Raw genomic sequence first — 24,864 nt, 5'->3', positions numbered from 1 at the left:
AGGACCTACACTTTAAACCCCAATGTAAATGCTGTCTGGTTATACACAGAAGACACCATGGTTTCTGATGGAATTGGGCCAAATCTGCAAATGCCATTTCGAGAAGATTCTGACTACAAAGTCAAGCATCGTTACAGCATCAGTTACAGACACCGCCGTGGCTCCAAACTCTGCTTGTGCAGTTTGCGGGCGGGGGGAACGACGGATGACTGTTTTCTGTTGTTGTGTTAAGAATAAAGAGTCAAAATGTGCCCAGAGTTGTACTTGAATGACTGGGAGTAGAAATGCATTTAAGAAATACATAATAGACGCATTATTAACTCAATTTTGTTTGAGTATTACCCTTTTGCATCTTGAATTATGAACTAAATTTTTAAGTTCAGATGTATTTAAAATAATTAGCAATAGCAACACCAACATTTTATTTTACAATTAAATTACGTTCCTTACTGTTTTTCTTGTGTACTTGTTCATTTCTCCCCAGACATAAGTAATGTGTAGACAGATACATTGTTTATTTACGACCCCAGTGACAGTTAATGTGGCATATGTGCCTACAATGTTTGACAGATAAAATGAGTTATTTACAGAAGCTGGGTTTATTATGTATGAATACTGAAGCAGCTATAGTATTTGGAAACTTCTCCGTTTATTTTCCCAAGAGCTTGTTTCAGGGAAAGTTGTGGTGTTTTGAAGTGCTACATAAAAGGATAGCACAAATACTCAGTCCAGTCCAATCTATAATGCAGTCGTCATCTCTACATGCTAATTTCAGAGCGGTTCTTTCTGAATTTATTTTTACAGGCCTTGATCCAAACAATACTGAAGTCAACAACAAGTTTTCTATAAGCAACAGTGGGTTTGAAACTCAGTCCTCAAAAATAAAATCTCTGCAGAACAGTAGGTTCATATCTGGGTGCCACTGTTTGGCATATTACAGAGTAAGTATAGATGTATGACAGTGGTGAAAAATAGAGAATATTTTTCATCTATTAACCTTAATTATAAAGGGCCAAAAATTGTTTCCGTTGAAGCCAAAAATAAAAATTACACTGACTTAATGCTCCTGGAGAAAATGCATTGATTTTTCCTTTTTACTAAATAAACTCAAAAGCTTAGACAGCAGATTTTGAAATAATTCCTTGCACCTCTTCTACTTAAAGCCAAATGTGCAAAACTGATGTGCTGTGGGGATTATTTTTTTCTTTTTCCCAACAATCTCCTTTACTCCATTTTCTATCCTCCAGTTTTGGAACGGTTCAGAACATTCTCACAAAATGCTGCAGACAATGTCAGTGGCAGTGACCGCTGCTTACCGCCTTGGGTCTAAACCTGCTGCCGAGGGAGCGCAGCGCTTGTTCTGCAAGCACGTTACGCAAGATGCTGCAACTTTAAGAGCCCAGTGTCAAAGGTAATCCCTAAGGAGACTTGCATAACAGCCACATGCAAAAATGCCAGTGTTGGCTTTTCCTTGGTTTTTTGTTGTTGTTGCTTTGGGTTTTTCTTTGTTTTTTGTTTTGTTTTTTTTTTTTTTTTAAAGGAACTCTGTAATTTTCCAAATATTTTTTTCCCAAGAGCAATCTCAATAGAGCTGTGTGCAGATTTTGCTTGATTTTCAAATGGCTTTACACACATCCTATATGCTATATATTTTTATACACGCATACAAACTCTAGTTGTAGCTATCCAGGCCTTGAAACTTTTGGAACCCTTTCAAGGAATATTTGTGCTGTCTATCGTAGGCAGACCCGAGTTATCTCAGCCTGTGTTTCAGGCTGGAAAAAAAAAAACGTAAACCCGAGCTGAAGCTCTCAGCACAGTTTATTAGCTCAGACACAGAGCTGCAGTAAAGGCAGTCCTGTGACTTTTTTTTGGTTTTTTCCTTCCTCAGAGCAGAGAGAAAGCAATCATTCACAAACGAAAACTCTGTTCCAAAATATCTGCTGTGTTCTTTGCCCAATGTGACACTCAATCCAAGGTGAGACTTTGCTACAAGGATGTAGGATTACAATAATCCGTATGTAAAGTCCAGCCATCACCACTGTAAAAATACATGAAAAATGTTGGGAGAACATATTAGAATACCTTCTCTTAGCCACATACACAAATATAGAAGCTTTGGTTCTACACCTTGTACATGTATACTATAATCACCTCAATGTTTAAGAGCAACTTGCTAACCCGAAGCTTCCTAACAGGAGATGCTGGATTGTTTCTCAGGTACCGAGCACTCACTAACAATGTCCAGGCTTTTCTGTGACAACAGAGTACAGGCTGTGCTGCTATCACAGCCACAGCTATTTCCAATGTGCATCTGATGGTATATAAGAGGAAACTGGAGTTGGGCAGAAGTCTCATGCACAGCTTACCTCTCTTTAGAGTGGATATATTAGTGATTTGATTTCAAAACACGCTACTGCGGTCACTGCTACTCCATGTAAATGGTGCAGACAGGTCACAGGAAGAGGCTAAGACATCTGAGAAGTCATCCAAGAGAATATCCTCCAGGTTTTCCATTTGCCCGGGTGGGCACTTCTGCTGCTGCCTTGTCCGGCACCCTGCACCTGATGAATACCTGCCTTGCTCTTCCCTTCACTTTTCCCCTTCTCAGGCCCTTATCTTTCTGTCATGTCCACTAAAGCACGCACTGATGCCTTTACTTTTCTGTTCTTCTACCTAGGGATTGCAGTGTCTCCTCCAGTTCCTGAGGCTCACAGCTCTGCTCCCTACACCATGGGCAACAAGTCAACCTTTTCTCTTCTTTCCCTCCTCCGGCTCCCACACGGCAGACCCACACCCTTCCCCACAGCAGGGGAAACAGTAAGTGCTGGGAGCCATGGGACACCAGCACAGTGGGCAAAGCTGTTCCTCCTTCATTTGAGAGGGACTAAGTGTGAAAGTAGCTGTGGGAACAAAGAGGAATTTAAGAAGTAATTGTATGATCCCACTCAGCAAGAGACAAACAAGCAATGCCAGTAAATTTAAGCATTGAACAGAACAGAGAGCATTGAGCTGAAAACTAATTCCCTTGGGTCTCACTTTTGGAGGGAGGACCAGAAACGACAATTGTTAGCGCCTGTGATATTTGTCTGTATTCAGGGCCAAAATCAGAAACCAGATGCAGTGAAGATCTCCACGTGGCTTTATGTCACAGGAGAGAAGGCAACAAAATATGTAATTCCTTTCCACTTTCGTCATGTGTGATCTATTGTGAAACCACAGCGCTGTGCCAGGGAAAGGCTTTTCAGCCTCTGTATTGCAAGTGTGGATGTAGATCCAAGTGGTCATATGATTGTCTGCATACTGCTTATCTATAATTTTACATCTGGATTTGTACATATGCACACACACACAGAGAAAACAAACCAATGACATCGCTGCCAGAAAAATAATCATCTATGAAGTCCACAAAAGCTCAAGTTCACAAACACAGTGCAGAAGTCAACTTTACTTCCAGTACTTTGAAGAACCAGGTACCCACAGGAAGGGAAGTAAGATGAAATCTGCAAGAACCCCACAAAGAAGAAGTGGCCTGGTTCTGGAGAAGCCCAAACAGAGGCTGTAGCAGTTGGGAAAGTCAGGTAACACACCCTCAGCATGTTTTAGGGTTCCCCCAGGTAATCTGCTGCAGCCTCCTACTGGAGCTCTTGCCAGTTCCAGCCGCTCTTGATCAAGTCTCCTGTTTTGCCAACACAAAATATCATATATTTAACTGCATAGTTGCCTTCAGCCTGGGCTCTAAGTCCACTGGTGAAAGCAAACCCATTTCTCTTTCTATGCCCAGCTGCCCCTGTGCCACCTCTCTGCATGTGACAGCCACGGAAGTACCCCCGCTACGCTCCACTGCCACAGGCTTGGTCTCTCTCCGGACCTCTCTCTCTCCACCATTACAACAAAATACCACAGGTAATCCTGGAGAGTGCCAAGTAAATACTCTTGCCATTATACACAGGTTTGCTATCTTAAGGGAATTATGTTCAAGCAAACTTTTTATTAAGGGCATGCCACAGAGATAGCATCTCTTCTTTCTGCCTCTGGCTGTTGACTTTAAACCTGGAAATCCCACTCAATAAGGATTTCTGACAGCACCAAAGTCCAAGGGCAGCTTGCAGTAAAGCACTACACTCTATTGAAATAGTTTAAAGCCCAGCTCACTGCAATCACATCTTTACTTACCATGCAGTGTCCCATGTTAGCTAGTGGGAAACAGAATGAAATACAGGGCCTTTACATAGTCAGAATCTCAAGTAAACTTGGCCTCGTTAAAGGGCAATCCTTACAATGGTTTATCTGTGAACAGTGTTTCCTATGTATTTGACACAAATAGCCTTTTCTTCAGCATCAGAGCTGCATGTCTTTTTATTCCAGCTATTTGTTCTTGAACAAACATATTTATTGTGGCTAATGAAAGGGGAAATCCCTTTCCCTGTTCATGCCTCTGTTCCCTTCTGTCCTTCAGTGACCTGACATGTGCCTCACCCTAGAAACCAAAATGACTGGAGCAGCCAAGAACATGGAGAATTGTTCTGGGCTTCCACTTCTGAAACCACATGCAAGATTTGTTATGGAAAATCTCCCACGCTAGGCTGTAAAAGTCATCTCCCTTTTAGCATTCTTAGTTATGGAAGTTGCCTCCAACACTTATAGACATTTTGCCTTCTCAAAGAGCTAGACTTAGGCTGTCCCTGTAGAGGTGCAGCCCATGGTGAGAAGACAGTCTTCTCCATTCTTGCCACCTGCTCATATAGGTGTTTACACTTCTTTTAGGCAAGCTATAGAAGTCAGTCACCCTTTCTGTAACACTGTGACATTTAACTTTATCCCAAGTCACTACCTGTCCTAGTGCCAGAGAATTAAGCTGTATCTACATTAGTAAGAAGCACAGCACAACAGGATTCGACCCGTGGAGAGAAAGAGCCGGTGCCAAGAAGCCAGTGAACGCAGCGTCTTGGGGGAGAGGAGGCGAGAGAAGGGGCTGCGTGGCACTAGTCTGACTTCTCCTGAGCACTAGGAGAGTATCTGGAGCACATTACAGCCATCCCTACAGAGCGTATCCTGTTTTCCTTTCAACCTAAAGAAATTTAGTTCACATATACTGAGACCACTCCCCAATGAACCAAAGCAGCAGCAACTGGGGAAGATCAGACTTGTTTCCAAAGTGTGCTCCTAAGATAAACTAAAATGCTAACAGAAATGCACCCTTTTTCTTTCTAGCACCTGGCTCTCGTAACCAAGCAAAGTCAATAGTAATATGCTATTCCTGATTTAGCTAAATATCTGAAATCTGGTTGCTTATCTGAAGCCTTCATTATAGCTAAGGCACTGGTCCTGAAAAAGTGGGATGAGAATTATAAGTAAACAGGCCATCTCTCACATGATCTGATACTTGGGACTAGGGACTTAAAGTAAGTAGATTACTAATAAAAGCAGAAAAAACATTATTATCAAAATAAATCAAATATATTCAATATATCAAAGTATATTAAAAACTGTAGCAAACAATTTTCTTGATGAAATGCAGGTGCAGTTATATCTTAATAAAATGTGTTTACAAAAACAGCATTTGCAAATTTTAATTTTTCTTCTCCTCTGAAGAGCAATAATTCTCTATATCCCTGCTACATTCTACTCTTGCTGCTAGTCTGAAATAAGTCTTATTCAGACTGAACATTTATGGGCAAATTTTGCTTGTTCTATTCAGAATCAGAAAGCCTTAGTCCTCATGTGGAATTCGTGGGATTACTTGCACAGCAATGCCGACATCAAAGGGTAAGATAGGTCTAACCTGCCTGCATTTTACAATCGCCTCCACACCCCACCCCTTAGAGAAGGGTCTGCTCCTTAGTCTGGTTTCTTATCTGGAGTACAGCAAATTGGGTGTTTTATGTTTTAAGGAAGAACTAGTTTATCACTACATGGAGGGGGAAAGCAATAGCTGTTATAAGTACAAATTTAGTGGGATTTAAGTTTATTTCTTTGTATTCACATGCAGAAACTTTTTGAATGCAGCCCCACCTCCATTCCACTCTGCACAGTCATTTTCTATCTGGTGGTGGAAGAAATAATTTATGAGAATGAAATGTCAACCGTTGGCACAGACAGTTCATATCCTCTCATCCGCTTTTTGTGACTCCACAGACCTCAGGAAACTTTAATGGTAAAGTTTTGCTTTCAGAAATATTGACAAAGCCCTAAATCCCTGATTTCCAAACTTGGATCTGCAAACCATTTGTGGTCCGTGACACTAAAGTGTGTGGACGTCGCCATGAAACCATATTAAATGGTGACCTTTGTGATCATGGTATTGTGCAGCAAATGATGTGGTTGCTAGGATAATTGCTTTGAATAAAAATTACTCTTTTTAATATTTCCCTAGCTAAATTTGTGCCATATTTCATATCAATGTGTAACTGCATGTGTTGGCAGGAAGGGAAGATGTTACAATCTCTCCTTCTTCCCAATGCAAAATATACTGTGAAGTTTTACTTCACAAGGAAGCCACTTAAGAAGGCTACTCCTGGATGTAAAGAGAAGTTCACAACTAAGCATATTCAAGCATTACTAGCACGTGCTAGTAGAAATTATATATTTTTGAGATGTTTTTAGTTTCTGATGACGTGGAAATTAGGGTTTCTTGGAATCAAAAAGGATTAAACACCACAGATGTAGGTTACTGACCAGGACGTGATGCCTTCATTCAGGATGAACGCTAAGTAATAAAATCAAAATCCTGTCTCCTCCAAGTGACCTGAGGATCTTTATGGTTTTCTAAGTTTACAAAGGGAACATGTCACATATTGAAGAAAGAATTATCTCAATGTTTATATTTAAAATACTGGCAAATGTAAATGGGTGCCTGGATATTTACAAACAGCAGAAGTAATTGCCAGCTTGTCTTGTGGATTTAAGCGTCACAGCTTGCAGCTCAGTGAAATATAACCCAACGAGTTTACACATCTGGGGGATATAACAATGGGAAATTATTCTGAGGAAGCGTACAAGGGAAAGCAGCATGTATTAACTGAAATATGTTTAGACTGGCAGTATTAATTGGCAGTATTATTGGGGATTGAGGCTTACACCTATGATCATGGACTCCTCTCGAGATCTTTGCAAATCCAAGCCAAAATAGGCTCATTAGCCTCGAAAGTGAGTGAATCTATACTTAACCTCACCTCTTCCTCTCTCTGCTCCCCAAACCTTTTCTTTATAGTCAATGTTATTTTACAAATGGCTACTTGAACAACAATCACAGAAAACACTAAAATCAACACCTACCACCTCCTTAAGCCCCCACAGTGGATGTACACAAAATCATCCCCACCCATGTGATTGTGGGAGATCAACCCCAAGATGCAACTTCAGAAAACCTCTTGGAGGTGGTTCCTACATAGTCTTTTGTGACGGAAAGAAGAATAGTCATTCCCTACCTAGGAGAATAATTAGGTCCTCCCTCCTCTGTGGGTCAAGCATGGCCTCTACCCTCAGTTAGGAGTTAAATACCTACAATGTTACTGTAGGTATCTCTACCTCCCTTGTGTGTATTAATTTAAGAGTATGAACATACCCATTTGTCTGGTCTCATTTACATACTTAAGTAAATTTATGCTATTCTGCTGCTTTCAGGACTCAGCATGAGGGAACAAGAAACAAACTTTGCAGTGACCCAGCAGGACCAGAAAGGCAAATGCGAATTCTTCTACTCGCAACAGGAGACCTGGTGTTGGTACTTGCTACATCATCATGATTTTCAAAGGAGAAATTTTAAAACTTCCTTTGGCCTGAGATGAAACTCTTGGCATTTTTAAACTGTTTTTCTCTCGGTTTATTATATGAGGGAACGATTTAATGTTTCTTTTAAAATGGGAAATGGTATCGTTTGCTCTGCCATAACGAAAGCCTGTTTTAGATTGTTTTATTACACAATTTTTAAATGCACATTGCCATAGCATTTCATAGGAGTGTATTTACATTTACCTTTCTAAAACACACAGTATATTATGTTGCAATTAAAAGCCCACAAATTCAATCTGATATTTCTTCACTAATTTATTCCCAAGCCAATATGTATTTTAATGATCCAAACCGTTGCTAATTAACACATGGAAATATTTTAACATGGATTTTGATTAATTCCATTTAACAGTCTAACCAGTGCTAAAACATATGTGGTGTGTCATTTCTTTCTTTTGAGGAAGGCATTGGCATTAAATCTTTCAATCTTCCTGAGCACCAAATGCTAATTTCAGAGGATTAAATAACAGACTGCAGCTACAGTTTCCTTTCTTTACTTCCCAGAAGGTGAAATGAACATATTTATGTGGGAGGAATTTCTTTACTGCACAAGCCAAAATACAGAAATTACATTTTTTTCCCCAACATTGCTAATACACTAGCAATCGCCTGCCAACAAAATAACTTTAACCTATATCTGCCGTTCATGGAGAGTTGCCAAGTTATATGTTCAACTTTCTTTCACTCTGCTTTTTTTATTAAAGTATTCCCATATGATGTTTTCACCTGCAGCTCCTAAATGCTTTTCCATACTTCAATCAGAGACAACTAGCTTATAGTGGGGTGTCTCTGGCCATAAAACTGGAAATACTCATATGTAAGACCCTCCTCTGATTTTCACACTTTGAAGGTACGTTATAAATATGATTCATATGGTATTGCTCTAATGGTTTAATATCTGAGTATAATTCTGCATGTCAACGAACTAAGCGTATAAAATACTCAGAGGTATGCATGCAAGTAAGCATCTTCAAGCATGTAAAAATGCAAGAACACAGAGCGAGAGGAGGCTGCCTTCTGGATCCTGGGTTAATTGCTTGCGTATCATAGAGCCATTTAGGTTGGAAAAGACCCTTGGGATCATCGAGTCCAACCATCAACCCCACTCTACAAAGTTCTCCCCTACACCATATCCCCTAACACCACATCTAAATGACTCTTAAACACCTTCAGAGATGTGACTCTACCACCTCCCTGGGCAGCCTATTCCAGTGTCTAACCACTCTTTCTGTGAAGAATTTTTTCCTGATGTACAGTCTAAACCTACCCTGTTGCAGCTTGAACTCATTCCCTCTTGTTCTATCACTAATTACCTGTGAGAATAGACCAGCACCAACCTCTCTACAATGTCCTTTCTAGTAGTTGTAGAGAGTGATGAGGTCTCCCCTCAGCCTCCTCTTCCTCAAACGAAACAGTCCCAGCTCCTTCAGTCGCTCCTCATAAGATTTATTCTTCAGGCGCTTCACCAGCCTCATTGCCCTCCTCTGCACTTGCTCCAGAGATATCGCTCCTCGATATCTCTCTCGTATTGAGGTACCCAAAACTGGACACAATACTCAAGGTGTGGCCTCACCAGTGCTGAGTACAGGGGGACAATCACCTCCCTCCTTCTGCTGGTCACACTATTTCTAATACAAGCCAGGATGCCATTGGCTTTCTTGGCCACCTGGGCACACTGCTGGCTCGTATTCAGCCGCTTGTCAATTAGAACCCCCAGGTCCTTTTCTGCCTGGCAGCTCTCCAGCCACACTTCCCCAAGCCTGTAGTGATGCACGGGGTTGTTGTGGCCCAAGTGCAGGACCTGGCATTTGGCCTTGTTGAAGCTCATTCCATTAGCATTGGCCCATCGATCCAATTTATCCAAGTCTCTCTGTAGAGCCTCCCTATCCTCATGCGGATCAACACTCCCACTTAACTTGGTGTCATCTGCAAACTTACTGATGATACACTCTATGTCCTTATCAAGATCATCAATAAAGACGTTAAACAGAATCACATACAGCTTTTCACAAGATGGAGTTTGATGAACTTAAGAACAGTTAAGCACTTCTGCTCTTGCGATTCCCACCAGAAAGATGACTGCACCTAAGTACTGTAGTTCGTCTTTCCTCTATGGCAAGTTGTTTCCCTGTCCTCACTTCCACTGTCCATCCTCTGCTTCATTGTCAGCGTTTTCCTACTCAAAGCTGTAGCAAAGGTTGACTGTATGTTCAGGTCACACCTACATCTCCTTCATGCCTACCACACCTTTGCTGCATAAATAACCTTATCTTATTCTTTCCCTAGGCCTTATTTTACTTGTTGCAATATTCTTTGTAAATCTTCATTCAGCCTGACAATATATGGTACTATGCCTCCTCTTTACCTTTCATTAGCTATATTTCAGTCTCAACTGCTAACATGGCATCTGAACAGTGGTTTGTGTTTGGTTTCCTATTATTTCCATAATATCTAATCACACTTTCTGTACCATTCAGCTGTCCAGATTCCTGGCATTTGCAAAAGAGCATTCCAGTTGTTGATCTACACCTACCAGATAAAGCAAAGTCCAATTTTCTACTTGACTATCATTTTCATCAGGATTAGAACTTTCTTCTCTGAGTCTACATTTACGCCCACTGGTTTTCTTGTATTTTCTTTATGCCTCTTTTTATACATTTAACAGGTGTGTACTAGATGTAATGTTTTCATCATGTTCACTAAATGAGCAGCCCTGGGAGAAAGTCAATTATAGCTACTAGGCAAGAGTCCCCATTCTTGATCAAGAAGTGGAGACTGTCCTGAGAAGCCCCAGGTTCAGTCCCAGTGACGATTCACAACAGCTGTCATTACCCATGCAAAAACGTGTGCGTACTCTCTCGCTTGCACTTTAAAAAACACATGACTTCTGTGTTCTCAGACTATTTAAAACTTTAATTCCTGTGCTCTCTACAATGAAAAGAACAGAGGAATTTGTGGAAAAAATATCCAAAAGTTACGACAGGAAAGAGTAAAGAATATGTAGGTAGGTTCTTTCAAACTAGCCGCGTTTAAAGGCTTGCATCAGATAAAACAACATTTAAAATAGCTGACAGTAAAGTTTACAAATGGCCATTCATTCTAGCAGAGAAGGCCAAACACTGATATCCAAATACCTTCCAATCCTGTTCTCAGTAAGAAGTATGCATGCTGTTCACTCGAGGGCTGATCACAGCCCAGAGTGAAAACACAGAATAAAAAATTCAAATAACCGAAAATGGCATTTTCTCATCTTTCCTTATGTGAGAATTCTTTGTTTTACAATTCACAAAGAATACATTTATTAAAGCAGGTCATGTTCCACAGAAGTATTAACAAATAGTGCAAAGGCTGCAACTTGGTTACACCTGCTGGACGGGTCCTAGAAGAGCACTCTAGTTAGCTGACAAATAAGCAAACTATCAAGATCCAAGAGCATCCTTCCTTACGCATTTGCATACCAGACGGATAGAAATAAGATGCTTGAAAAATCAGCTCTACCAACTCGTGGTCATTATTCAGAGTACGCTACCGGTCAATGTGACGATATCACAACACTTAACACTGTCTTTATATGGTTTGTGATGTTTCCCTTAAATTAATGGAAGGAAGCAGAAAAGATGTAGTTTTCATTACGGAAAAGCTGCCATAATAATGCTTTTCCATGAGATATCCGAACAATATTCCTCTATGGATGAAGAGTAAATACTGTAACTCCCTTTCCTTGTCAGATGTACCAAAGCACTGAGGACCACTCATCAAAATGAGGAACAGGACTGACAGAGATTTCTGCTTTCTGTTTGATTAAAAAACCTCTACAAATTAAATTGTCTATAATGAGTTTGAAAAGTACCAAAGTGACTGCCCCATAGTCATACACCAAATCTATTGGCAGAGCTATGAATACATCCTGCAGTCCCCCTGCAGCTGTTAAATGATGCCTCCACATCTTTGCTCAAGCAAAACAAATTCTACTACTGCTCTCCCCAAAGCCTTGAGGTCATTTTACTTTGCGACATTTCATATGACACCATCTGAATAACAGTATTACCTACACTCAACTTGGACCAATAACAAGCCACTTACAAGCAGTTACTTTTGCACTGGGAATCTCAAAAAGGTTTAAAAAAAAAAAAAATCACTTTTCAAGACACCATGAGACTGACTCTTCACAAATAGAGGTACTCTAATTTCCACTGAGATTTTTTGCTTCCTCCCAGCAAGAAAAGATTAGGAGTAACTTAAAAACAAAAACAAAAAAAACACTAATAAATGCACAATGGGAAAGAAGCTATCTAACCCTTCCTTCCCCAACCCAAATATACACAGTCAGTTCTTTTAACCACACCTATTCAACTGACTTAAAGTGCCCTGTTCTGCAGTCTGATGTGAAATGCAAAGTTCCCATTCGTCACAGTGGTTCAAAGTCAGGCCCTAAATATGCTTATTTATGTTTGATTTAAAATAGGCAAGCTGTCCTCTTGCTATTCCTGCAAAAATAGCTTTGCTAGCAACTGTCCAAGCAAACGGACAGTAGCTTTAGAAAGGCCACAATAAGAGGTCTTCAGTCGAGTGGTGTCATATGGTCTTCATTTAGAAGTATCACAAGAACATTACTTCTCACAGTATTTACAAATGAAAAACATATGGCCGTAACCTGTAATACTGCAAGAAATACTGCTCTTTGGGTTTGTTTTTGGCTTCAGACTTTTGAAATATGAACCAAGCAAAGGGATTTCAGCTTAATGCATGATTCAGTCCATTCTTCTTCAGAGCTCAAAGTCTGGGGGACAGCTAAAGCCTGCATCTGAAAAAAGTGATTTGCCCACAACTATGGTAATGTACTATAGTTGGCAACTAGAGTAGCGTGTATATCAAAGGGGTGTGGGGGTGGTTAATTAAAGACATCTACTTTCCATTTAATTAAAAAAAAAAGACAATATTAAACTGGCTTTGGTTCCTCTAAAGAGTTTTATAAGTCATATCTAAGACTCTTGCATTTACTATTTAGGTTCAATCAATATGGTTATCTATCTGTCAATTTTTCTTGCTCTTTAATGCAGAAAGAGAGCAGCCTTTTTTATAGCTAGCTCAGAAAGTACTAAGCTAATCAATACGTGCAGCGATAACAGAATGATTTGAAACACATAACAGAAGCTTATCACTTTGCAGTATACTGAATCCATCAAAATATTTTCCTAGAAATAAAGTGAAAAGAGAAGTTCTCTATTTTTTATTACTTAAGTGGGTGGTGACATAGATGTTGTAGGCCTTTTTGGATTTGTTCCTAGCTTTGCATTTTGGAGGAAATTTTGTATACGAGCATTTGCTACTTTGTAGGAACGCGAGGCCAGTTTTGCAGTGGGACTTAAAAACTCTGCCTTGAGAATCAAACATCATCTCAATTGCCCTTGATTTCCCATCCCTAAACATTTATTGGAAATCCATGCATTGTTCTGGAAAACTGCACATAAGATTTTCTAGGAATGCACCATCTGATGTTCCCACAGACCTTAACAACCTTTGCTTTACTCAGTACTCTCAGTAATTTGTGTTCGAGCCCAATCTGAAAAGTACAGGCTTTCTTTCAGCTGTCTCCTGCTGAGTTAGTCAATTTGAAATCATTTGTAAGCATCTCATTCCTAGAGGTTTAAATATACGTACATGTATCAAGATTTTGGATTTTAATGCAGCAGAGAGAGGATCAGCTGTTATTGTGGTCTCTAACCTCTACTTTTTTTGAAGAGATGCACAGGATTTAACTATGCAGTTCTCTGTGTGCCAAGTAACAATCATCTGCAATCATACAATTTAAGTAGGTGGAATTCTACATAATGAAAAAGTTCTTTTCGATGTCCCAGGTTTGCCACAATTTACAAAATGTTAAATGCAAGCTCAAAATTAATATGTATAGGTATGTAACTACATATATAAAAACAGACTAAAGAGATGAGAGTTAATAAGAAAGGACCAGGAAATAATGTTTACAGCTTGAGGCTTTCTATAAATTTTTCTATCAGTTTTAGCCCCAGGGCCATTGTTATCAGTTCTGTGTCATGATATCTGGTGCATTCCTGCGTGTCCCCCTGAAGTCACACGATGGCCTTGTGGACTCCCATTTCTGAAAGGTCTCCTTCACAATTTCTGAATCTCAGAGGCTGGCAAGCCAGGGTGCGTTGGGTTTTGCTCAAGGCACCAAACACTTAAATTTTTTTACCTTCACGCTTAGAAACAATACTGATAAGTAAAATGAAGGAGAAAGATAAAAGAAATCAAAAGGATCACAAAATCATAAAGAAATCCTTATAGGACATAACTACCAGTCAACAGAGGCTCTCCTGTTCCTCTTTCTCCACCAGAAATGGCCACTCCCAGTGCAGAAAGCTCTGAACTAGCTCTGTGCGGGTGAGTCAAGGTCTGGAAATCACACAAGAGCATCCACTCACAGGCAAGGATTAGTCCATGATTGCCCAAGTGCTGCTAACACTACATCCTGACCCAGTCTGGTAAGCCTGTATAAACTTACCATGAATCTCTCCAAGCTCAGAAATCACTAAACCACAATCCATTGCACAGTGGAGACGTGCCAGCAGCCAGGCATTAACAATGTTGTCCACTCCAGAGGAGCTGAAAGATGGATGGGCATCTCTGAGGGCAGAATTGGGCCCAGCAAACGAGCAAAGATTCTTAGAGCAACACCTCAAGTGACACAAATTATGTTATAAAATTGATCACTTCCTTACATATGGCAGAATGCTTCCAGGGCACTCAACATCCTATTCCATTAAGCCATGATAAATGAGACCATATTTCCACATCAGTCTGAACTCATCTTTTAAATCTGCTCGTTCAAATATTTGGTTACTTATTCCCCTCGTCCTCCTTAAGATAGTAAAAACTGTCTTTTTCTTTTCCAACTTTGCACATCTTAAGAGATGCCATTATTGCAGAACCATCACCTAGGAATTTTATTTCCTCACAGAATTCCTCATCTTAAAGGCATGCAAGATTTTGAGAGAAATTACTGAAAAATGATTGGTGTGCAATCTCTGTGCGTACACTCAGCAATTTGAAAAAAAATGGACTCAAAGATAGAGGAGAGCCACAGAACAAATTATAGAGAAATACCCTCAAAAAGTAACTCTCCTACTGCTAGTTTGAAGAAGATCACCACCACCACCTGGAACGGTGTTAGGATGAAAACCCGGGGAGCAGGAGCAAAATTGTTTCAAGCAGATCACTACGGCTTGAGGTGGCTAGGGAAGGTTCATAAATTGATAAGCACCACCGAAGGATCATAAGCCTCCACATCAATTGTATAAAGATTACAACAGAGCCACTCGCTGCAGTCATTCTGAAAAGGTTATGGGTTTCACAGGTGTGCACTGTCAGTTCTGATTAAGCTTAAACTAAACCAGTTATCTATAACGTTGGATTGGAAGGAGTTTTATTGCTGAACGCAGGGTAAATCAAATTCAGGATACACATCTGTGGAAAAACACAGAGGGCCAAAGTTCACAGTCCTGACACAGGCAAAAAAAAAATCCAAACCTCCAAACTCAGGAGGAGATTTGTCTGTAAAAGATCCACCAGTCTGGCTATTGTCATATGTTCTGTATCGGAAAGGAAAGTTATTTGTAACCTTAACGCAGCTTTGGGTTTTCTTTCCCTCTTCAAATTATTGTTCGCTCTTAGAATGCAGACTGTTTTAAGATTATTATCTGCATTCATTTCTGAAGTGCTTAGATTTTACCATTTATTTGATCATAAATGAAATTAATTATACACCTATACTTTTCACTACACAGGATATAAACTAAAGCAGCTATAGCAACAAATTCACAATGTAATTTTTGATCTGTGTGACTAGGAATCTTTCCAAAAATAACAGGTCACATCAGAGGTTCTTAGAGCTATGCAAAAAGACTGTGGGTGAAATCCTGTGCCCAAAAAACATTGCTAACAACTCAATTGATTTCAACAGTGCCGGGATTTCACTCAAAAATTAAAGAAAGAAAAAAATACATTCTTGATAGTTGATCCAAATTGCAAAAGGTACATTCTATTTCAAAAATACTTCATATTAATGCTGCACTTTAAAGTACCTCTGTTGACTCACAGCGTTAATAGATGGCAAAAGTGAAAAAATCTATTTGCTTTTGCAACATCATTATTTCCTTTGTATGCAATTATTTACTTGCCAAACAATGCTAGCAACAAATCGCAACAGACTATGAAGCCATCTACATCAGCAGATTTTTAACCTAAGGTAAAAATAAACAGAAACATCTGTAAAGTAATCTTGTACAAAGCTACGTTTATTAACAAATACATTTTCTAATAAAACACCATCTGCAAGCAACCCTCAGCTTCCACTTGATATAAATAGGCCTTTTACTGTTTTCAGATGCAGTTCCCAGAAAATTATTCCAAGCTCTACTGCAAAACACATCAGTCTTTGTTGCTGCCTGGAATGTTAATAAATAACATCAAGTTTTTAAATAGTCAAACAAATTATTGGCTTGAAACAATTACTCCAATAGAAAAAGCTGACCTTTTGCAATAAAGTGGTTTAAGAATGCATCGCTCCTCATTCCTAGTATAAAAATATTACCAAGCAGGGAAATATTTTGGGGGAAACAGAAAGCTATGAAAAACCCATATTGCCATTTTGCTCATGCATACACTATAAACCTACCTTGCAAAGGTTACTGCTTTAGAGAAACTCAGAATTAGAGAAAAAGTATACAGAGAATAAATAGTTCAATTGGTATCCTTATTATACATCTGTGCTTGGAATGGACATGAATATGAACCAGCTAAAATGTTCCTCACAGGACTACTGTACTGACCAGCAATACAAAATTCAACAGCTTAAACTGTTGGTAGCAGAGACTGGGACTGAATCCCGATATTAAGAGCTCTTCAAAATGCATAAAAGCTTTAATGGGACACATTTTCGTAAGCGTTACTCAGAACTTAAGCCACATTAATTCCATTAAAAGCAACAGGAATTTAGCAAACTCTGCAAATAAACTCCTTACTGGTAGAACTATTTAGTACCACTGAAATTCGAACACTGGCATTTTTCCTTAGAGTTTAAAACAGCAATCTTTCTATCAAACTAGCTCCTAACTGAAAATGCAAGAGTGAAAACTGCAGATGAACTGAGATATTAGAGTTCTCTGTCCAGAATTCTAGCTGGTATAAATATATTACACCCAACAGAGATCTAGCCTTTTAATATTAATCAGAAATGAGCAATGTTAGCATTCCAAACCATGCTTTTAAAACACCATTAAATATTGCTACTGGGACTATCACAACAAACTTTGCCAAAAGTAGCCATGCACATTCTAGAGAAAAGGAATGTTTTAGACCATAATTCCAGGAAATGGAACTGCATATTTCCAGGGGAAAATATTCAGTGCATGAAATACTCAAACAGTACAAGAAAGAAGATATTTTAAATTACTTACTTCAGTAACAGGAGGAATGTTGAGCTTTGGTACTTTGTTCTTCGAACTAGGTGTGTTCACTTTTCCTTCCAGCAGTGTTCCAAAGGACTGATTTCCATATCCACTCTCAATTTCTATCGGAGGTTTCAGTTCAGGTGAGTCATTGGGTACCTGGTCCTGACCGTCCATAGGCCTGACATACGCTGTAGGCTTTTGCTGGACCATGCTGTTTTTGCAGTGAAGTCCTGGTGGGAAATTCTGGGTTGAAAGACCATTGTTCGCAGATAGCAAAGATGTGGAAGGAAGTGGAGATCCAGGACCATGACCTACAAACTCAAGCTCTGTGGGTGACTTCGAATGACTATTTTCTTTGTAAGTATGTTCTCCAGCTGCTGACTTTGAATGAGTATGCCTCCTTGAATGTGAAGATGCTGCCACAGAATTTGCTTCCTCAGTTCCTCCACTTTTATGCTGCTCACTCTGACAATTATAGAGGTCTTCATACCTGCTCTGTGGCTGGTCATGAGAAGAGCCATGTTTTGTCCGACTCTGCTGACTACTGGATTGGCTTGGCTGGGCCCCACTAGAGTTGTGACCACCACGTGACCAGTCTGTCCTTGACTTCCTGCTGCTCTGGTGACTGTGTAGCAAAGTAGAATTAGATGACAATGAAGAAGGTGGAGGCATTGATGTCGATGAGTGGCCACTGATCTGATGAGATGGGATCATCCTGTTTCTTGGCTCTGGGAAAAAGTTCTGTTCATTTTTGTCAATGGGTGTCTGTGGGACAGAATTCTTTGGGATTCCTACAAGGTGGCTCTGGTTGGAATGGTTGGTCAACAGGTCCTTCATCTCATCATAATTTCCCAATGTGTTCTGGACACGGTTTGCAAGGGCATCGCCTTTATTTGTCTAAAATATCAAAAAATAAATAGAGGAAGAGTGAGTAAATTCTTGATTACAAAGTTACTGCTCAGAATAGTTGTCTTAGAAGATGGCAAATGTTAGCTGTTTAATGGTGTCATGCTGACATTTAATTTAATTTCAATTACATTTTGCATATGTTATGTAAGAAAAACCTATCAATAACTGTGTTCAAAGAATCTCTCGAAACAGGCTTGCATGAGTAACACTTGTATACTGCTTCCCATTTTCTTAAATATGCTCTCAGAGAAGTGTTTAAATTGCATCAGTTATGGATGTTAGGAGCAAAATAAGCTGGTTTTATGTCAGAGATGTTGGGCTTGTTCATTTCACATCGTGCAAAACATGAGCGTGCAATTACTGGCTACTGAGCATTTGAATTGCAATCACACAGTTTATTTAAGTATGTTATTGCTCTATCAGCCCCTTGACCCGTACTCCTGCCATAAATAGAAGCTGGGTAGTCTGTAATAAACATATAGCGCCAAACTCTTCACTGCAGTGTAACTCCAATTACTTTTCTGTAGAGGGTTCAGTTTGACCTGAGGTATCTACCATCTGAATCCAGAAAAGAAAAAGCTTCTACCCACTCAAATGCTACAGTAGCTTCAAATAAGAGATCACTCAAAAATATTTTCTTACAGGACATAAATAGACATGATTGCCACATTCTTAAGTATGAAGATTCTTCCGTTGTCTGCAGACTGGTTGTATTTGTGAAACATGCTTTTTTTTGAATTCCAGTAATTATTAAATAAATACTGACTCATCTGTGTTTCACTGCTATTATACTTTTTATTTTGAAGCATGAAGTGGACGTTTTTGGTTCTATTTCCTTTTTCCTTTCACTTGTAAAAAGCTGGACAAAATAATTAATAGGCAGCTAATTTCCTCTCTCTTCCTGTTCTAACTCACCCGATAGAGGCCCAAAGTACCAGCCTTCTTATTGACCTTTATGTTCCATTGAAATGACCAGCAGAGAACTAAAACATGTTATTCCCCATGCTTATCACTTTACAAGACTCAAAGGATAAAAACAAAGCAACACTATAGTTCCTGCTCAAGCAGTTGGTTAACAGCCTGGAATTAAATGACGAAGTTGCAGTGTACATAAAATACTTCAGGATACAGCCAACTATACTTTTACTTATCTTTGGTTTGGGTTTTTTTCATTCAATAAAGCAAGTAGTGCCACAGTCTAAAGATGCTTTAACATCAGGCCATAAAGATGGGGAAAGGCAACACTATGAGCTCATGCTTGGTTAGAGAGTGTCACAATTCATTCCTTGACGAGGGATCCTACCGTGCCACTAGTACCACTTTCCTCAAGTATTAAGCAGAAGTTTGAATGACGAAAAAAATCCACGCATGGATTTCTCCTGAAATATCTGCTTATATTACCCACTGCTGAACTAGTCAGGAGATAAGAATATTGCAGAAAGATATTTTTTTTTCTGTAGTACTGCACATGCCATAAAAAAATGTTGAAAAAGAAGATAATAAATGCAAATTTCCTTTTGCTCATTCTCAGGGATTGTAACATATATTACCACTGCACTGAGGCAGTGATTTAAAAATTAACTGTTCAATGTGGTTCTCATCTATATACATTTTGCCAGTGCTCCTAACTGACACAGTTAATAATCCCAGTTGTGGAGAATCACGAATCACTTTTATTCACTAAGTCCCTAGGTTGGTCATTTTAGTGGCAAAAATTATATTCTAGCTAAGGCAAGAATAAGCTCTTTGTATATGAGCAGTCTCCTTCAACTGAGTTGCACAATGAGCTGTTTGGGCAGCAGCCAAAACCAGGCTCTCTCTGTTCAACCCCCAAATTTAAAACAAGGAGATTCCATTGTGCTTAAGGGCCCAGCAGGAATTATGATGCGAAGTCTAAACACTTACATACTTGTTCTGTTTCCTCCTTCCCCAAACACTTTAACTCCTTATGGGATAGCACATGGGAACATGGGAAACAATCAAGTATCAAAAAAAGCCTGACCACCAACCTTTACCTCTGCTTCAGCTACACTTCCAGGGTGCGTTTAGCTTACTTTCCAGAAAGCAGAAGGTTTTTTTTTTTTAAAAAAAAAAAAAAAAAAAAAGTACTGACAACATATCATCACTGTAACACTTCAACATCACAGCACATTAAATGGCTCTTGTCTAGATCCTCACAGAGGGAATCAATATTTTAATTGGAATTTAGAGCTTTTCAATCATTTCTGTGTTGGAGATATCTGATTCTCTCAACTTACTTTTTTTTTTTTTTTTTTTTTTTTTTTTACATGTCACATAATGATAAATATAGTTTTGCTTCATATTAACTCTGTTTTATGCAGAATGTTCACATCCTGGGGATAAAAGATACCATATAAATGCTAGATATTACTATTTGTAGTTATTTACAGGGGGCATTAATAAAAAAAAGTATGTCCTGAAAAGCATGGAGATTAAATTAACTTAAACATCCTTACCATATTTTAAGTGCACTAAAGCTCATATCCAATAGTTATTGAAGTCAGTGGAAGGATTATTACTGTCTTCAATGGCCTTTGGACCAGGTTGCAAAGCAAAAGACAGACAGTGAATGTAAGCGGCAATTTGGGTTATGCTTATATAAAACTAGAGCACACACAGCTAAAACCAGACTTGTGCATCACAACCTGAACTAGCTCAGGTATGTAGTGCAGTGTACTATCGGCATTTAAAACATAAAGCATAACATTAACGTTTTTATTTTATTTCCTCAACCAATTCAGGGTGTCTCGTGAGAAGCAGAGTATTCTTGACAAGCCTGGATACCAGCAAGACAAACCAAAAATCCAGTCATAATTTCTGGTTGTTCTTTGTTACTTCCAGAGGGGGGACAATTTCTACCTTTACATTCTGGATAATTGGCTGATTTCTTAAAGAAAACCTCTGTACATCTTATTTTCTGAACAGATGTTGAATCACAATTTCGCCGCTATCAAGGAAATGAAGCATTTTCTGAGTATTCCAAGGCATAAATTATACGTCTGGTTTGTGACTCATGGCTAGTAGCCTTCCCCCTCATTCTAGGCTCTTGTTAATTTAGGAAATGTACACCTTCCTACATTTGCTTCCATTGCTTTCAAAAAGATCTGTAATAGAATTCTACTGGAAGACTAATTTGCTAGCTAGCTATTGCATTATAGTTTTACAAAGAAAAGAACTAATACACTCAAACTTATAGGCCCAATTTACAAGGGTTTTGTGAAAATTTGTATGAAACTTGAGGTTTCATAATTCCTTCGCTTTCTCATGCCTCATAGATAGACTATCCTCCATGGATTAGAAGCTGAGATCTTTTTTATGCTAAGCTTGGATACCATGGAGGGGCTTTACCTGAAAAACAGAAATGATTTCGCATTCACCAAAGGCTCCCCAATGGAAATGCTGCCCATCGGGCTCTCGTTCTCAAATCGAACTTTTCTGAGGCAATTCTTTTGAAAAGTAACAAAAAGACTCCTACTGTTTTCTCTAAAGTACTCGTCTTTGAAATTCTTTACTAATTGAAAACATTAAAAGATATCAACAATTCAGTAGTAAAATTGCAGCTTCGCTCAGGAAAACTCTGAAATTGCTTTTTCGAAGTCTGTTGTCATCACACTGCAGGCCCTTCTCTGATCACTTCTGCGAAATCAAGCATTAGCAGGTTGCACCAGAGTTCGAAGGCAAGACCTGCAATCCACTTGCATTAAATGGCAACCCAGCCCCCACTGCCCGACCACCCCAACAATGCTGGATGTCAGCACATTCTCAAAGGCGGTGTTCCTCCACATGAGACAGCGAAGCTTCAAAAGAACATTTTTATCTTTTAATAAGCATGTACAGATGTATTTTATACACCCACAGAAATAAATATCTCTTTTCATGTATGTGTACACATACATATATTACAAAGAATGAATGTAGAAACATGCACTTGTCCAAAACCACAATGATCACCTACGTTTCATTTGACAGAGAGATAGAAAAAAAGATGATGCTCTAACAGATAGAGCAAAGAGATGACAGATGGAGGCAGATACTCCACACGTCTCATGATACGCAATGGCAGTAAGCTCCGTAAGAAAACCTGGGCTTCTTCCTTTGACCAAGTTTTAATATCCGCATCTTTAGAGCGATCTTAGAACAGCTGACAGTTGTTTAGTCTTTAAAATATCAAAACAGCAGTGGTGGTGCTCCCTACCCCAACAGTCCCTTCTCTGGATTACTGTTGAAGCAAGAGAGGAAGGAATGATAAACAAGTAAGGACATTAGGTCTGGGAATAAAAGAAAGGAAAAGAGATGTTTTCTATTTCCTGAGACCTGACGTTGCCAACCTTCCCTTTACCACTGTAGTCTCTATCTTACCTCACCCCCCCAGATCTTTCAGAAACGTACCAGCCATCCCTTGAGCTGATGCTCATTAGTAGAGCTGGCCCAGCTGAGGATGCAAACCTTGTGCCCATCACAGGCCACAACAGTTGACTTTGCTGGGCAGTGTTTTATCTCATTCTGCTCCCACTGAGAGCAACCAGAAGACCCAAGATGGGTGCAGCTTCTTGTGTTGCGCCAGGCCTTGAGGCTCATCCACACAGAAGTATCTGTTCCTCTCAAAATAGGAAAGGAATTCAAATTGAACACGCAGCACATTTGTTCTCACCTCACGGCCTCTTCATTTGAGTTTAGAATAAACATGAACAAAACCCTGAATTCAGCTTTGGACTTGCTTAAGAATACAAGTCACTAAATATCCACTAAGAATTAGATCCAGCTTTCGTTAGTTCCCAGGAAACTGTATTGTGGCTGGTTCTTTGCTATGCAGAACTTAAAATCTTACCAGTCTATCACTTTGTCTTTTTTTTTTTCCCCCATAATTTAAAACGTAGGGAAGACCTAGCTTTCCTACTCAGTCTTGGTTCTCTTTGTTTTGCAAATTTAAGACAGATTTTTACTTGCAATTTCCTCTTAATTTTTATCTTTCACAATTTATAATTACAGTGCTTTTTTAAGATAGTAGTACATTATGTTTTGCTCAGTCTCACAGGTCTGACAAAATTCTTTGCCAAGCAGGTGAAAAGCAATTAAAAAAAAGTGCTCAGAAAAATCACCAGGAAAATTTTTTGCTTTGTACTTGTTCAGTTTTTAACAAAACATACGCTCTGTGTATGCTTGGTGTAAATACATGCACACTAAACAGATGAAAAATCAGGTATTACCATTCTAATGGTACAACAGATATTGTGGGCACGTGTTTTTAGTTCCTGACACAAAATTTTGCTGTGGTTTGCATATTGGTGTACCTACTGAACTCCAAATGACCACTTACATGAACAAAAACATTTATACAACCTGCTGGAAGTCTTAAAAATATCAGGTAATATTATTATTCCCATAAATAAGGGTGCTAAAATGTGCTCCAATGCAGAAATAGTACATTGATTAGATTTTTATAAAAACGAAACAAAAAAACCCCACAAACAAACTGTCCTGGTGCATAGTCCTTATTTGGCTGCATAGTCTCTGTCGCGGATGAGTGGAATGGACCTCACTCAAAAGAGAAAAGCAGCAATACGTTTTATTGAGGTAAAATAATAATTTGACAGAGTTCAATAAGTTTGATGGCATTTAACACAGTTTAGCAGGGGTTTGACAAGGTTCAGTAAGTTTGATGGCAAGGTTCACCTTAGTAATTGCTGCATAGAAGAAACATACAAAGGCAAATTGAATTAGAATCAAGTTAGAGTGATTCACACGGAGACCGGAGATGCAAAGAGTAAGGACCACCCTCTCGTCGAGTTATGAGGTTCAGAGTGGACGCCCTTGCTTTCTAAACTCCTTTTGGAGCCTAGGTGCTGCTAGATCCAATCTTAGTCTCAGACTTGGGCCTGTCGTGGGTAAGAGATCTCCCCGCCTTGGTTAAGGAAAGATCTCTTAGTCTCAGGTTAGGAATCTCTACCCTTGAGAGTATCCCTGCTCACAGGTAGACTGCACCTGGCAATCCAACTGCAATACCGGGAAAGCGCAAATTGGGCCCATCCTGATGGTAATATTATTACGTGAAGTAACTGGGTACTAGTGAACAGTACAGACAAAATAGATGCCTTTGTTGTAGCTCTAATATCTTGTTTTGTGCTTCAGTTATCTTGCGCTTTTGGGTTTCAAAACCACCTTTCGTAATGTTTTTCATGACACCTCACTCCCTTGTATGTGAGCCAGGGGCTTTCCAGCCCACAGGTTCACCCCAAGGACGTGAGGCCTGTTGCTCCTTAAGTCAGCCTGAACCAAAGTGCAGCTAAGAGTCAAGTGTATCCGCCACAGTCTCCCAGTCTATAATTATTAGACACCATTTGATAATAATGCCAGTCTTTCCTCCTCCTTTTCGGGCGATTTTCAAAGAGCCCTCATGCTCCCTACAGCTGCTAACAATGTAAAATGGAAAGATGAAGTGGTGGCCTTTCAATGGATGTCACTGATTGGGAGGAGAAAGAGATATGGAAATTTACATTCTGATGAATTCTTCAGGGAACGTCTTAGTGAAAATCAAAGCAGCAGAAATCATAAAGGGGGACATCCCTTGGTGATGAAAATCTCAGGCAGCAAAGCTCCTTAGAGAGAATAAGACTTGTCATAATTCCCTTTCATACCCTTGTTATGCTCCCCAAAGATTCAGGCAGGCTCC

The 24,864-nt window shown here is 39.4% G+C and overlaps 1 protein-coding gene across 4 annotated transcripts in view; it reads right to left on the bottom strand.

Annotated features, from left to right (window-relative positions):
• AFF2 (ALF transcription elongation factor 2) overlaps positions 1 to 24,864 on the bottom strand; it is a 416,447-nt gene that overhangs the window by 234,267 nt on the left and 157,316 nt on the right. For all 4 annotated transcript variants that reach the window (XM_063345683.1, XM_063345680.1, XM_063345681.1 and 1 more), the window contains exon 3: positions 17,271 to 18,161. In XM_063345683.1, the coding sequence (XP_063201753.1) occupies positions 17,271 to 18,161 (891 nt within the window). The remainder of the gene's footprint in view (positions 1 to 17,270; positions 18,162 to 24,864) is intronic.

Source organism: Chroicocephalus ridibundus, chromosome 9 (assembly GCF_963924245.1).
Source record: "Chroicocephalus ridibundus chromosome 9, bChrRid1.1, whole genome shotgun sequence".
NCBI lineage: Eukaryota > Metazoa > Chordata > Aves > Charadriiformes > Laridae > Chroicocephalus > Chroicocephalus ridibundus.
This window is presented reverse-complemented; position numbering and strand designations above follow the sequence as displayed.